The 17,140-nt window shown below is 38.6% G+C and overlaps 1 protein-coding gene across 1 annotated transcript in view; it reads left to right on the top strand.

Annotated features, from left to right (window-relative positions):
* Positions 1-17,140, top strand: part of LOC127496907 (ephrin type-B receptor 1) — a 294,837-nt gene that overhangs the window by 260,660 nt on the left and 17,037 nt on the right. The window contains exons 10-13 of the mRNA XM_051864837.1: positions 3,118-3,303; positions 5,598-5,845; positions 6,844-7,059; positions 16,966-17,115. Coding sequence (XP_051720797.1) covers positions 3,118-3,303; positions 5,598-5,845; positions 6,844-7,059; positions 16,966-17,115 — 800 coding nt within the window. The remainder of the gene's footprint in view (positions 1-3,117; positions 3,304-5,597; positions 5,846-6,843; positions 7,060-16,965; positions 17,116-17,140) is intronic.

A 17,140-nucleotide genomic window follows, 5' to 3' on the forward strand; every position in this document is an offset into this window, starting at 1 on the left:
CATTGAAAAGAAAGTAAAGCTGCTAAGAAAAGTAATTTCAGCAGTCAAGAAAGTTATTATATTTTCATGATTTTCAAGATCATGAAAACCAACATTTCTTCTTTGTAATAATAAGCACTGTTGAATCATGCATAATAAAATTCTTCATTATTTTTTAACACAGTAAATAGGGTGAATCTTGATACATTTCACAGTGTTGTCTAGGGCTGTCAGTAGAGTGTGTGCAGGATGGGTTATTACTGTGCCGAAAGACTTGAACGTCTCTTGGCCTTCCTGTCACGCTGGGTGACATTCCCTGGTCTCTCCGCCCTCCAGCGTCCGAGTCAGCGCTCACCTCTTCTGAGCAGACGTTAGTGACTTTTGCCTGTGTCTTTCAGTGTGATTGCATCAGCTTGCACACCTGCTTTTGGGTCTCTTTCTTATTGGACAGCGGATATGAACACCTCCTTTTAGAGCTCGTTTAATGTTTGTTTTATTTGTGTGGGTTGCTGGTTCTCTCTGATTCTCTGAGATTACTTTTTGCATCCTCTCTTGCTCTCTCACACACACACACACATACTGATGTTTACACATGAAGTTTCATCTTCTGCCATGAAGAGCGGTTTGATAGCGTGTCTACGTTATCTGTTTATGAGGTCCTGTGGGGGATAAAGGCAGAAGAGAATTTGATTCTGCTCTATTGGAGAAGCAGAGAGAGAGAGAGAAAGAAAGATTCACTGCAACTGTCTTGTGTTCCACTGCTGTTTAATGATGTCAGCAGCTATGAATCCATAATGTTTTTTTAATGGAAAGAAAAAGGAAGAAAGAAAGAGAATAAACACTGTAAAGGCTGGAATTAGAGGTTAGATTTATTTCTAAAGTTTAGAGATTAAAGAATCTGATTCCTATTTCAGTTGCACTTATCAATTCCACTAATGATTATTTAGCACCTTTGAGGCAGTAAATGGTGCTAACTGCATACTAAACAAAAACAGTACTTACAAATAATAAATAAATAATATATTATAGTGTATTGTGTAATGGAACTTACTGTATAAAGCAAAATGTCATGGAATTTGGCCATTTTTGGATGAATAAAACAAATTTAGGGCTGTTAAACATTATTTTAAAGGAATATCACACATGTTTTCATACAGGATTTAATTTAAACAGTAAACTTTCCAAAAAATAAAAGGAATTATTACATTTTCATTTGATTACATTTTAAAGGGGACATATCATGAAAATCTGACTTTTTCTGTGTTTAAGTGCTATAATCAGGTCCTCGAAAACCTGAAAACAGTAACTGTGTCTTGGCAAGCATTTCTCTGCAAGCATGTGGAAAAAAAACGACCCGCTCAGATTTCGCTCCCCTTGTGACGTAGGAAGGGGAACTTATTATAATATTACCGCCCCTTAATCTGCACATTTTCACCCACGGCACTGTCATTTTGTTTTCGCAAGCAAAATTTCGAGCAAAGCATGCTAACTGTTCTGTTGTTGGCTGCACAGACGAGCACAGAACACTATTTAGAGTCTTGTTAGATTGGATAGCCTGCAAATTGACCCTGGCAAGCTTGATTGCTAAAAAAAGGAGTGTTTCTGTCGGAGCGATATATTGGAAAAAATATTAGACCATTCACAGCATTTGATAGCAATCATAAACATTATCCTAGTGTGTAAGGCTCTGTTTGGCAAACAGGTACGCCATGTATAGTGGGCGTCCATATGGGTTTTGCACAAAAGATTAACATGACAGCACATGCTAGTCGATGAGTTGAATCAACTCCACAGCAAGTACATACATTTATCCACTAACCATTCAGAAACGTCCAGTTGCATTCTAAAAGTAACTTCTTCCTTAAAATCTCTCCATCAGTATCCGACTCCAGTTTGAACAATGTAAGGCTGAACACCGTTACTGACAATCGTCATTTTGACTGCATGATATTCTCTAGCTTTGTTGTTGTTGAGCAATGGAAGCACGAGCTGTTAAAGCTCCACCCTTTTTTGGAAAGCAGGCAGAGAGCAGCAGCTCATTTGCATTTAGAGGGACACACACAAAAACAGCATGTTTTTGCTCACACCCAAATAGGGGCAAATTTGACAAGCTATAATAAATGATCTGTGGGGTATTTTGAGCTGAAACTTCAGACACATTCTGGGGACACGAGAGACTTATATTATATTCTGTGAAAAGGGGCATAATAGGTCCCCTTTAACATTAACTAAATTGTTAGTTTTATAAATTGATTTGATTACCACCATTTTTTAAAGTAAAATTTGTATTCTTCTTTACAATGTTTTTTATATTCTCTGTACTCCTGATATTAAAATAAGCTACAATAAAGGTCCAGTGGAAAAAAAAAAAAAAAAAAAAATGATATACCGTGAAACCGCAAGAATATAAAAAAAAAATACCATGATACAGATTGTTGGTCATACTGCCCAGCACTATTGTCTTTATTTACCCACTTTAATGCCATTTCGAACCCATATGATTTTCTTCCTTTGAAAACAGTGGGAGACTTTTGAATGATGTTTTCCATATACGGTTACAATGAAAGTGGGCTGAAACTGTCAAGGGATGCCAAAACACTATAAATGTATCATAAAAATAGTCCAAATGATTTGTGTGAACTACTTTTAATGCTTCACTTTTGCATGTTATGCCAGAACTCTGCATGCTCACAACTCATCGCTGATATTCTAGAATGCAGATGTTCAAGACCCATTAACAGAACTGAATATCATAAAAAACATTTGGTCCCAGTATTTTTATTTAAATCAATTCACAACCCTATTTATTTCAATGGTTTTATGAGAAACTATTGTTGTCATCAGCATCAGGCGATGGGTGCAGTAATCATTTTCATATTTCAGATAAATCCACTCGGTTTTAGATTGCCTCTTGTTTAACCACTCACATTGGATTTGTTTATTTACTGCTTCGATAAATGCATTAAAACAGAATTGGTTTATAATAATGTGCCCAGACTTGACCTCCTTTCGTTTATATCATAAAATAGATTTACCATAATGTTTTTACAACTGCACTGAAATGAAGACTTTCAATAACACCATGCAAAAGAAACTTCAGAGCATTTCATTGAGCTGTGGAATTCTGTTGTGTCCTAGAACTCACTTTGAGGCCAGATCTGTCCAACTGCCACACGCCCATGGGCTGCCCGACCCTGCCAGGCTCTCCGGGGATGAAGATCTACATCGACCCCTTCACCTACGAAGATCCTAATGAAGCCGTCAGGGAATTCGCCAAGGAGATAGACGTCTCCACCGTTAAGATTGAAGAAGTTATTGGGGCAGGTGTGTGGTGTGCATGTGTAAATGCATGAATGACCTTAAAACATAATGATTTGATTTTTTTGTTTTATGAGCTTGAAAATTGCATAGACATTTTGAATGCTATTGAGATAACAGAGAGTGCAAAACAGTTTTCAGATATAAAAACATGAATATTTAAGGTTTTAAATGGCTTAATTATTAAAATAAACACACACGTGTATATATATATATATATATATATATATATATATATATATTAGGGCTGTCAAACAATTAAAATGTGTACTAATTAATTACAGGATGTGTTGATTAATCTAATTAATTCATATTTAATTGCAGATAACATTTGGCTAAGAATTTATCCCCAAAAGATAATTTAAAGTCATTATTGTGTTAAATGAAAAAAGCATCGAATAGACATTACAAAAAGTAGCTTTAGAAATAAATTTTTTACACAAAATTTTAGGCGAAAACGGCCATGCTTTTTTAGTTTTTAGAAGCTGCATTTGAATTGGTATTTAGATATATTTACAAACCAAAACAGTTTGGTTACCAACATACTTCAAGATATCTTCTTTTATGTTTCGCAAAAGAAAGAAAGTCATACAGGTTTAAAAACCACATGAGAGTGAGTAGACTTTTTTTTAATTTTTTTTATGAAATTAAACCAAACCTGCCAGTAGGTGGTAAATGTCTAAATTAGTAAGTTATTGAGTCATTTATTCATTTGATTCATTCAGGAATGAAGTAAATGGCTCTCTTTATGAATGGACCATTGAATCATTGGTCATTTTTGTCATTTTTCCAGTCAGCATTTTTATTGTAAGCAAGCCATTTGAAAGCTAATTTCCTTGAGAAGTGTAAACACTGAATTTTTTCAGTACTCAAACTTTCATACCATTTAGCCAAACAATGTCAGATGAGGAAGATTGCAATTCCATTTGATGCCACTAGTGGTGCAGAAATTACCTAGAGCAGTTTTAAAAATTTGACAGTAAAACACTACACATTAAACACAAAACACTCTCCGAGACAGATTTGAAGCACATCTACTTCTCTGAACACTCAGTATGTCTGCATTTACTCACAAACACAAATAGGACACACACTACAGTATCCTGAGGGTATCTGCCCTTCTCCTCGTCTCCTTGCCGAGTCATGGTGTAGACGTGTCATGACTCACAGTCTGCTTTGCTGCAGACAGCTCAAGTTAATCCACTGATGCACCTCATATGGATTTCACACAGATCATAACTACTCTCAACCTTTTAGCACTAAAACTCAAATCAAAGTTGGAGTTTCTCTTTAACCTATCCCTTACTAGTTATATTGATTTTGACACTTCTGGCGCCATATAAATAATCAAGCTTGATTTTGTTCCAAAGTTGCTTCTAGTGACATTATTGTAGAGACTGTCTGCATTATGCAACATGGGGTTTAGTGACATGCTAAATGTCAGAATGAGCTCAGTGACTCATTGCTGAATCACATTCACATGGTTGAGACCTGCTGTTTTTGTGTTAACAGCCCAAAATGAACTTTTAAGCTATCACATATGAACTGTTTGAATAATTTTGGAGGTTCATTTGGTAACTATATTTTTTAGTTCTCTACACAAAAAGACCGAAATTTGGGTTGAAACAACCAAGCCTTTTTAGAGTGTTGGGCTAACAGTAGTCCAGCCCCTAGGCAACAAACGGTTTACTTAGTCTAAATATTGTTGGAAAAGTTACATACATAAGCTTTAATAATTGCTGACAACCAATATATGATTTAAAAACATTAATTCTCACAATTTTTACTCAAACTTTGAGACTTTTAAGGCTTTATTTGCTATTTGCTTTAGAATTAATGTAACATCAGAATGCACTTGGATTTACCAATAGAGAATGTTTTTTGCTTAATCACTGAAATTCATTTTCAGTTGGGGTGGTTCGTTTTAAGGGTGTTAAGGTGATGCTCCATCATGCAGTCAAACAATATCACTTCTTAAATTCTGACTTTCATTCATTAACATATTTCCGACAGGTTATGCTTTTGGGAATCCAATTTGCTGTGTTATTTCTTGATTCAAAGCTCTTTCTACTCCTCAAAACAGTAACACTTTAGCTTAGGGTCGAATTCTCACTATTAACTAGTTGCTTATGAACATGCATATTACTAGGATATTGGCTGTTTACTTATATATTACTACGATATTGGCTGTTTATTAGTACTTAGTTTGAATTTACTATCTTTTAGTTATGAGCATGGATTTATTGTTTCTGTATGGTCTAAACACTCTCTCACTCATTCTTCCTCTCTCTGCACCCCAGGTGAGTTCGGGGAAGTATATAAAGGTCGACTGAAACTGCCTGGAAAACGAGAGATCTACGTTGCCATCAAAACACTGAAGGCAGGTTATTCTGAGAAGCAGAGACGCGACTTCCTGTCTGAGGCATCAATCATGGGGCAGTTTGACCACCCCAACATCATTCGCCTTGAAGGTGTGGTCACCAAAAGCCGGCCAGTCATGATCGTCACAGAGTTCATGGAGAACGGGGCGCTCGACTCTTTCCTTAGGGTAAATGCAACATCCAAAACAAGCACCCTCTCTGTCTATTCTCTTTCTGTTTCATTCTTTCCCTCTGGCATGGAGAAGTACATTGCTTAATCGATGTTCAGCCCATTTTTTTCAATCTCATGGATTGGTTCTCCCTAGCTTTGATCTGGTGCTGCAATAAAGGGGCTCTTTGAAGTTGGCTTAGAAATCCACCACATCCGAGTACCGTCACCATCGATCCACACCCCCCCTGTTTGTTATCGTGCATTCAGTTCAAAGCTTTCGCTTGTGCAACATGGCGGCTGTGTACAGAACTTTCGAAAGGAACTGTAACGTCCCCCACTGTGTGCTGTTAACACGTTTTAGACAGCTACAGATGAAGAGTGTTAAACACATGGGGCACAAAAAGTAAAATCAATATGTTTCTTTAATGGTTGTGCAAATGCTTGAGATATTTATTTAGTCCATGCAGCTGTTAATCCCAAATTATTGAAAGGTTTGCCTTTGTATGAAATGATCCTTTTATTTAATTAGCTTGTTTCTAAAAGTACATCCATGTCTCAGAACGACTTGCAGCTGTTTGATTTCATGCTAATTGCAAAGACAGTCTTTTTGCAACAGCCCTTATTCAAGGGTAGAGTGGGGATACAGCAGCAGTTTATGGAGAATCTTTCTATCTATCTATTAGCGCTGCACGATTAATCGATCGCGAAAAAGATCGCGATCTCGATTCAAACACCCACGTGATCTTATTTTATTAATGACCATGATTCGCCCAGATCTAAACCTCAAAAAACTCAAATATCATTCCAGAAACAAGTATGTTGATGCTGGAACATGTCCTACTTTGACAATCATGTAAAGCTTTTTGAAGTAGCGTGAAACAGAAATAGATGCTTAAATTTTTCAGTAGCCACCAGATAGAACCAAATATATGTGTACAGCTAAACACCAAGAGCTCATTTGGTTGAGCGTTGACATATTGGTGAATGTCATGTGATATCTGTGTTGTGTGGTAGCAAAACGACGGGCAGTTTACGGTGATCCAGCTGGTGGGGATGTTGAGGGGAATTGCCGCAGGGATGAAGTACCTGTCGGAGATGAATTACGTCCACCGAGACCTGGCTGCCCGTAACATCCTGGTGAACAGCAACCTCGTGTGCAAGGTGTCAGACTTCGGCCTGTCCCGTTATCTGCAGGAAGACACCTCTGACCCCACCTACACCAGCTCACTGGTAAGACTTTGTCCAGGCACATCAGACTCACCACTTCATTTTAACAGAAGATAATAGGTGCCATGTTTAGCACTGTTGCTTGAGATAATTGAAAAGACAGGTATTGAGCGTTTGTAATTGCCTTTCATTTCATCATCTCATTCTTGTCTGCTTTATTGTCTTTCTTCCCTAAAATGTCTCCAGAAAGAAACAGTGCATTGTATCCCTGACAGGACATGACCATTTCCTGGAAAAACTGCATTTAAATTCTGTATGTGATCGAACAAAGCCAAGTGACTGGACTTCCAATAGCCTGCCTCCCCAAATGGAACGCTCAGACTTCCAGAATTCTCTATTATGTATCATTAATAGGCATCCAGGGCATCATTAGCCCTCCTGTGCTGCAGATCTTTAATATTAATATGAAATACTATTTTCTCCTGCCTCTTTAAAGACATTCTATTTAGAGCACTGTGATATTTTTGGTACCGTGGATTCGCCACGTTGGTAATTATCTGGTTTTACTGATAATTCATTGTCTTGTTCCGTCTTATCAGACCCTGTTATGATTTCTTGATTCAGGCTGGTTTCCGAGGGGCTGGTACATTGACAGTCACACTTTCAGCAGGGTCAACCGTTTTGATGCATAATTCCTCTGCACTGGAGAAGAAACAGCCCTAGGTCACATCCTTTATTGAACGTGTTTTAAATTCACTTCAGACGTCTCGTCGAAATGTTCCATGCATTGTAAGCAAACAATTTCATCTTTTACACTCGGGTGGTTCCTCGGCGCTGGTGAGCAGAGATGTGAGGCGGATGATAAGGAGACGAGACAACAGACAGGGAATATTTAGCTAAGGTTTTGTCTCTCTTAAAAAGTGTGAAAGCTCATTAAGCCCCAAAGGTAGCTGCTCTTCACAAACAGGATGTCCTGTGGTGACTGTTGATTGACAGGAATATGCGGCAAAGGTGTGAACAGGGGTGTGATACTGATGTGACATCGCTGTCTTCCTTACTGATAGAGGGAGAATTTAATTACCCCCCCAGAGTTTTTTTTTTGGCATTTCTGTTCGCTTGTCAACATGTCATGTCCTTTGATTGCTAGTCTGGTTTAGGTTGATAAGATTGTCTGTCTGTCTGTCTGTCTGTCTGTCTGTCTGTTGTTTTATCTATCCATCTATCTATCTATCCATCTATCTATCTATCCATCTATCTATCTATTCATCTATCTATCTATCCATCTATCTATCTATTCATCTATCTATCTATCCATCCATCCATCCATCCATCCATCCATCCATCTATCTATCGTTCTGTCTGTCTGCCATAGTAGTTGTAGCTTGACATTTGTCTTTACTGAATTCATTGCATTGGGGAACGTTGACACTAGTCATGTGAAAAGGCCTTCAGGGTTTTGTTCCATTGATGGCGGTGTAGAATTTATTCAAGGATTCACAGAAGACATGGAGGTTTAAATCTCTGTGATGTGATTAGCACACAAATACACACATCCATCCATCCATCCATCCATACAGTGCTGGTCTTTCAGATTGTTTGACTGTGTGTTGCTTCATCTGTCACTCTGTCAGCTCTTTCACCAATTCATCACTCTCTGTGTCCAATATCACTGTTTTCTGAAAGGACACAGGCTTGAGTTAGAAAGATGCTTTCACAAATATTTCTCATCAAGCACTCCTTTTTGGTGGCAGACTCAGAACACTGATTAGGTACATATAAGCCACTTTTCCACCGTTGGGCCGAACGGTTCTTAGAATGGCAAGGAATGGTTCCAGTTGTGTTTCCACTGGAGCCTGGTTCGGCACGGCAGGATTACAAACCATTCTTGGCCCAGAATTCTCGGCATGGTTGTCTAACCGTACTGAATCGTGCTGGTATAATCAGTGAAGTGACGTCGCCACTCAGGATTGGTCAATTGTCTGTTGCCTGGCTACCAGTTTCTCTGTAGCTGGCTAAGCGCTCTGTTTGAGCGACGTAAACAAATTAATAATAAAATTAAAAGAAATATCTGATCATCCTCCATAACGCGATCATTATTTACATCTCATATCATCAGTACGCCATTGCGTTACCAAGGCAACGACTGACGCTTTTGTATTAAATTCCAAAGAGTGGCCGTTATCAGCCCCGGAGTGGAAAATGAAACGTAACCGTACCAGCTGGCCTGGATCGACACGAAATGGAACGGTTACGCAATGAGAACCGTTCAGCCCGACGGTGGAAAAGCGGCTATAGACTGTGAGGCATAGAATGCAAATATCCCTGAAATTACAGACCAGAACTTTGCTTTTGGATCCCCAGGTGTACATGGGTCAATCAATCAATCAATCAATCAATCAATCAGTCAGTCAGTCTCTAACTAACAATCTATCTGTCTGTCTGTCTGTCTGTACCTCCGTCGGTCTGTCCATTGCTGGATAGAAAAATTGAATACCTAAACAGCTCACATTCAGTCATTTTGTATGGACATACTGGACTTTTTGCTTTTTAAATTTGTGTCTAACTTGAAGATAATTCAGTCATGTTCTAAAACACACAAACTAGCCAGTGAGCTTCTCACCCAAAACTGGAGCTTGCTTGGTCTTGGAGGTTATGATATAGAAAAGGGAGTGAAATTGAAAGGGAAGAAATAAAGAATTGTCCCTCACTTTCTCAGCATGAACACAGATTTCCCTCTCGCTGTCAGCATGACAAGTGCAGTGGCTGTGTGCTGCAAATGGAAAATAAAACTATTTACACTGAGGTGGGATCTAAAAGTGTGACACCCCCTCACCCTGACACCCTCCTCTCTGTCACTTTCTGTTTCCCTCTTCCTCTTCCTCTCCCATCCGAGACATGCCAGATTGTGGAATGTGACATGCTCATTCTCTCTTTCCTGTTTATTCACTATTTCAATTCCTTCAGTGTCTTCAGTTGTTTTTCCACAGTTGTCTTCTCAGTTCCAGGTATTGAAGTCTGATGTCCTTTAACATCTTGTGCAATTGTGTAGTCTCTTTTAGCCAGACTTTTGCCAGTCAGTGTCAAGAATGGTCCACATTACTACTCATTACTACCAAGAACTGTCACTTAATCTAGTTCACACTGCCCAACTTGGTTTGCTGGCAGTGTAAATTAACTCACACAAAAAAAAGCCATCTGACCATCATGCAGATGTCTGGTTTTGTTGCATCAGTGTTGGCAACTGTTGCTCCTGTACTGTTGCTCATGTAGCTCAAGCAGTAGAGCGTTCTGCCTAGAAAAGCCAAGGTCATGGTGTGGCAAGCAGGATGAGGCCGAGAGCCGTGAGAACGGGGCGAGTCCGGTGGCGTGATTGATGATGAGTGCCACCTGTGCGCTGCACCGGTCTCAAGTTTCTCACGGAGGAGCTATTTGTTTATTTTATATGATTAAAGTTGTTGAACGTTTTCTGGTTCCCTCCTCCTGCTTCCCTGAACAACGGACTTTGTTACACATGGATTCCATTCCCAGGGAATGCATTTGGACCCCACAAAGTAGTTTAAACAAGGATGTGTGTGTGTGTGTGTGTGTGTGTGTGTGTGTGTGTGTGTGATGTAGTCTGATGAATGTCAAGTGTCACAGGTAGCTAAGCCAGTATAAGCCCATCAGTTATTACATTCCCTGTCTGTATGTGATTCAGTCCCCAGTGCAGTGCAGCTGAGAAGAACATATGTGCTCTTTTTACGCTTCCTAATCTTTTCTAATCTCACAACAGCTTGCCTTGAACAATTCTAATAGTGTAAAACAGCATTTAGATGGACAGTCTCAAGGTCACTCTCACAGGGCCAGATTCATTCTGAATGAATGTTGATTTATGCTTTCATTTATGCCAAGGAATAAGGTTTTTGTTAGAATCTTAAATCAGAATCTTAAAGAAACACATGGTTATTGCTGGGTGGTTGTTAGGGTGTTCTGGATGGCTGTTAGGATGATGCTGGTTGGTTGTGAGTATGCTGCTGGGTGGTTGCTAGGATATGATGCTGGGGGTTGTGATAGCAAGAGGGGTTCTGGTTGGTTGCCAGGATGTTGCTGGGTTGTTTGGTAGGCTTTTGTGGGTGGTTGCTTGGATGTTGCTAGCTGGTGTTGAGGGTGGTTGCTTGGATGTTCTGGGTGGTTGCTACGACGTTGCTAGCTGGTTGTTTAGGGTGTTCTAGATGGTTGCCAGGATGTTGCTGGGTGGTTGTGAAGGTGTTCTGAGTGATTGCACTTGCAATGTTGTTTCTGGGTGGCTGCTTGGATGATATTCTGCTCCCTAAATATGGCGTGTGTGTGTTTATGGGATTTTTTTATCCATTTTATCGCTAATAACAGTAATTGCACACCTCTCCTCAACAAGACACTCAATTTCAGGTGTCCACAGTGGGGTCAAGTTACACGTTAATCCTAAAAATAAGTCAATATGAATTTTAATCAGTACAGGCAATAGTAAAACTGCTGTTTGCCTTTTTAGTATGTAATTTGGACTGCGGCATTTATTGTGATTTATTTTAGTCACTATATAAAATATCAATTCAGTCTCAATTTCCTGGGTTTATGCAGCCTTGACTCTTGCCTCTCTTATAAAATGTTGACTGTGAGCAGATTGGTTAGCGAGTTACGGAGGATATCAACACCATTTTACCACACAACTGTCCTCGGCTGTCATTATTTAAACATGAAATCTGACCTTTGACTTGCAGCATGGGCAGAGTACCATGTGACAAACTTGATCCCAATGAAAACCATTCACAGTGGCGTACAAGCACTGTTTCATTTAAGCAAAAAGAACTCTCAAAAGAAAGAGCGAGAGAGGAAAAAAGAATGCTTAACCTGGTTATGAAAGACAAGGTCATAATCTAATATTAAAAATCCTGGATGGGAAATTGGAAGGAAAGGATGATAAAGGATTAGGTGAGCGTGGTTTAATTTGCGCTGTCCCCGTTGGGTGTCTGGGCGGTGGCTGGGCGGTACGGGACAGGGAAGAGGGGGCGAAAGGTTAGATACGCACGGTTAGCCTACTGCTATCTGAACCACCTCCCCTGACGTCTGATTTGCCTGCTGATGTTATTGCAGCACAATTTGGACTGAAATTTAAAATTAATGTAAGTGAAGGAGATATAAGCAAATTAGATCTGCGAGGCCCACAGAGAAAACGAATGGCCACGGGTTATAATTTAAAAGCAGTTAGACAAGGTGATCTATTATATTTATCAATTTTGTATCATTGGTTTGTTGACATCAGTAAGAGATGGGGGTGGACTGTGGATTTTATATCAAAGTACGAGTAATTTTATATCATGTTAACTGTATATATGTCACATCATAGTTTGTTACACCCCTCTATATTTTTGCATTCATGTTTTTTCATCAATCTCACTTGTAGGTAGTGATATATAGACAGCCAAACATTCTCTTTTTAGGGGTTCAAGCGCGTAATGCTGAAACCCCATTGTAATTGTTAGAATTTCCAAGCTTTGAAATTCTAAAAAAATGTCCGTCATAGGCTCAAGTGTCTTATATGTTTGGAATCCTTGGCTCAGGACGAACAAAATGCAAGTCACCTTGGATAAATTTTCAGGTATTTTGGATTTTATTTTTGAACTTTTGTGAATTAGTCCTAGATTTTTCGCCCGATTGGAACCAAACCAGTACAGAAAGATTCTCTGATTGTTAACAATTATCATAAAAAAGTTCAGTTCACATCCACAACTGGACACCAAAATGTTCAAAGTGGGCATGGCCACTTTTGCTAAAATTGCTGTCCCTCTTGAATGGAATAAGATAATTTCACTAAACTCGGTACTATGTACTTTGTATGGGCTCTATCTGTGGTCGCATGAAAAAGGACGCGTCAACTGGCCACTTGGTGGTGCTATAAAATGTCAACAGTCAGTCCGATTGACTTGAAAACGGGCATATGGTGTCTTTGTCCAAGGTGCTGCGACTGCCTACGAATACATTTGCATCTCGAAAAACATTGGCCAATGAAGTTCGAGTGGCTGTCAGACAAGGCTGATGGAGGCTGATCAGAACGGAACTCGCTGGGTTTGTTTGACTCATGGCCCTAGAGGCCAGTGAGAAATTCGAAAGTAATCGCCTTAGTGTTTTTATGTGCGTAAAGGATTGTATATCATGTAATTTTTCGCACACTCCCATGACTTTCTTATCATATGGTTGAACTCTTTATTCTGAGCAACTTTGCCTCTACGACCACCACTGTCAATCGAATCGTTCATTAACTATTGAAGATTATTTCAGAAACCTACTTTCGTGAACTAGTCCTAACTGTTAAAAAGATTTAAAACATATATTTCCTTAGTATTTTGCCTGTTTTGGCTGTAAATGGTCTTTTCCATCTTTGATCTAGGTGATTACAGGCTTGTTAAATAAAACATACCTTTTTACACATGTGCTTAAAGGCCTTAAAGCGCTTGAACCCCATTAATTGCCCCATTAATTTTCTTTCAGTCTTTTTAAAATGCACTTTTTCTTTGACAAATCTAAATATATGCCGCTGTCGTCTTGCCTCATGCAGGCACATTTCCGATGCAGATTGTTTGTGTTTGGGACATTAAACACTAGTGGTGCGTCTTTCTTCTTCACTTTTTCAAGTGTTGTTTGCTGTGTGCATGTGCCGCTCTGAGGGACAGATTTTCATTGTTCTGTCAGACTGCAGCTCGTATCCGAAACAGTGACAAACAGTGTCATGTATCAGAGAGACACATGGAACTATAACTATAAATGCTGTATGAATGATAAACCACATTATTGTATTTGCCCAGACTTTTCATGTTTCAGTTATTCAGCTATTTAATTTAAATAAAAAAAAAAAAAACAGTGCAGCTTTTGCATTATCAATTAGGTCAGCTCTGTTATGTTCACACTACATGGATTCAATGTTAAAATAATTGTCACTAAGCTGAATTCAGTATTTATGTGCCCCGTCTGTATGGTGACAGACCTCTCGTGACAGAAAGCGGTCAGTGAAGGTGACCTTAAGACACTGTTCTCTGTTGTATGTAGGTTCATTCCATCTTTTATTGGAATCAATGAAGATGAAATTGAGTCTTTCAGGTCACTAAACACAGAGGTCAAGAGAAAGTCCAAGCACAAAGGGTCATCCAATCCATCCAGTCACTCATATATTTTTCATTTAATCAAATTTTTTTTTATATTCTGGCTAACCTCCTTGTACTGGAGTACTTCACAATGTCTTTTCGTCAGGGTGGGTCAAATTGTTAAATACTACTATGATATAGGGCTGGGACAATATATCGATGCATCGCAAATTGAGAAATGATTCTGGATCGATTCTGATATTTTCCGTATGTATCGCGATTCTATCTTGAATTGACTCTGAGCTTAGTTTTCAACAGCAGATGGCACTGCGTGCTTTAAAAAACTGTCGTACTCTGCTTCCTTCCAATTCCATACACACACCACTCAAACCTTCTATAAAGTAATCATTCATAAAGTTCGAAAAGATTGAAGTGAATTACAAGGGTGTTTGCAGTGGGCTGTTTACATTAATCTTGCGTTATAAAAGCAAATACATTGTCAGACTCAACCGAACACACCAGCGGTCTTCTTCGTGAGCATCTGAGTATGCGGTTAAAAATAGCCTAGAGCGCCATCTGCTGTTAAAAACTAAGCTCAGAATCGATTTGCGATGCATTTGGAAAATATCAGAAATGATCCACGAATCGCGCTGCATCAATAATATCGTCCCAGCCCTACATGGGGCAGTTGCCAAGGTCTCAAACGCAAAGCAGCATACCTTCCATGTATTGCGTGTCGTATCTGTGATGATTTCTGAATGACCCATTTTTGCAGCTTAGTTTCAGTACATGATCTGGGTGGGCTGGAAGCTTTGCTTTGTATTTATAATATTGTGTTTACATACAGTAGTGCGTCAAATTCTTTTATGTAAAAAGAGCAACACATTGAAATTAACTTTGTGAGTTGGGTTCATGAGGATGGTGCTTTTGTTTTCAATCCCTGTCATCTTTAGATTCTGTTTAAACCGATTGCTCCGTTGTCCTACAGCAGATGCAACGTGCTGCAGAAATATAGAGATAGATGGATAGATAAGGAAAAAAAGTGGTAAGGATGGAGGGGACTAAAAAGAGAACTGAAGTGGCATGGAGCAATTGTAAGAGTGACACAAACTCCCAGCAGGCATCTGTCCTTCTCTGACCACTGTTTCGTCACTGTTTCCACACCAAACCGAATAAAAAAAGACAAATAAAATGGACAGAGAAAGAGGTTTAAGATTATGTAATCTTGTGTTGGGTTGTTGTGCTTTCATATGCTAATGTTTCATATGCTGTGTTTTCCCTGCCCACAAGCAGTGACATCATGCATAATCATTTGAATTTACTCTATTTTGCCTCTTTTGCTGAAATATTGAAATATTTCCTGTTTAACTGAAATATTTCCTGTTTAACTTCATTTTAAAACTTCATTAAACTGTCATTTAGAAAGTATAAATCTGGTGGGCTAAGGTGCTGGTAAATTCCCTAATATTAACTTATATTAAAGAAGAGGCACAAGTCATTTCTAAAGACTGGAATTAACTAATTGCGTTAGTTACTTTTTATGAAAAGTAATGCGTTACATTACTTTTCCGTTACTTTTTCTCACCTGGGTTGGGCTTGATTGTTTGTTTTTTAATAACAACAAAAAAAGTTCTATTTTTGACAAATGAAAAGGCCCTTTCACACCAAAAGTGAAATGAATAAGCCTCAGGTTGAAGGAAATACATATTTACACCTGTACAGTAGAGGGCGCAGCTCAAGCAAACCTTACAGCTGTGCTGCCATTCTGATTAAAGAAGAATAACATACATGAGAAGGAAGATCACTCTTATTTCTAAATCTAATCTAAATTTTTTTGCTTATTAGTATGGTTGAATTAGATCATTGAACGTCAGCAGCAAAGACATTGTTTAATAAAGTGAGATTAAATAAAGTATATTTGTGTAATTTAATATAGTTAATTATTACAGGTTTGAGTAAAGTTCTGAGATTGCATTTCACTGTTTTTTATTCATTTTGGGGAATACTGAATGTTTTCATGCAAGGGAGATGAATAAATGCTTTATTTTTCTCAACATAGGGACAGGAGAGCTGTCAGTCAATAAATGTGAAAAAGTAACTTAGATATTTTGTTATAAATTAAAAAAGTTACTTTACTAGTTACTTGAAAAAGTAATCTGATTACGTATCTCGAGTTACTTGTAATGCGTTACCCCCAACACTCTTCAGAAAATGTAAAAATATTAGTTTTATTATTGTCACTTTTTAAGCCTAAACACACAAATTTGAATTTGAATTTTTGTCTGTTTGACGTCAGATGCAGGATTGAACTAATTGACATCATTAGACTGGAACATAATGCATGTGGTTTCTCAAACCAGATCTCTGTGTGTTTTGTCATTGTTTGTGTGGGTGGGTGGGTGGGTGTGTGAGGTGAATCTTAAAACAAACTGCTGTCAATTTTAATCAGTGAGACGCACAAATCCAGCCTCAGGTAGACCAATTACAGACAGACACGCTCCACGGACGAGACTAGGCCCTCCTCACAAACACACACATACACTATTGTGTGTGTGTGTACTGAAAGAGGAAAAGAGAGGTTTTTATGGTGTTTTGTAAAGCCAAAATAATTGAATTCAGTCATGTTGAATTTTAAAAAATGCAAATGCAGCCCATTGTTTGCAAATATTTATAGTTCAGTGAGTCGATATGTTCCCGTTGCTTATTTGTTTTGTTCAAACACCATACTTCCCAGTTGTCCATGTAAAAGTGATATATTTTTCTATTGGATGGTTATGTGTACATAAATATTATAATCTCACATGGATTCCTGTGTCCAAAATCAATCCAAATGACAGCTCTCCATTTAAATCTCATGTTTTTGTCTTTCCCTCAGGGTGGAAAGATCCCTGTGAGATGGACCTCGCCAGAAGCGATCGCATACAGGAAGTTTACTTCTGCTAGTGACGTCTGGAGTTACGGTATCGTCATGTGGGAGGTGATGTCTTTTGGCGAGAGGCCCTACTGGGACATGAGCAACCAAGATGTAAGTTTCCATTTTATACAGAACA

The sequence above is a fragment of the Ctenopharyngodon idella genome, chromosome 2, assembly GCF_019924925.1.
Source record: "Ctenopharyngodon idella isolate HZGC_01 chromosome 2, HZGC01, whole genome shotgun sequence".
Classification (NCBI taxonomy): Eukaryota; Metazoa; Chordata; class Actinopteri; order Cypriniformes; family Xenocyprididae; genus Ctenopharyngodon; species Ctenopharyngodon idella.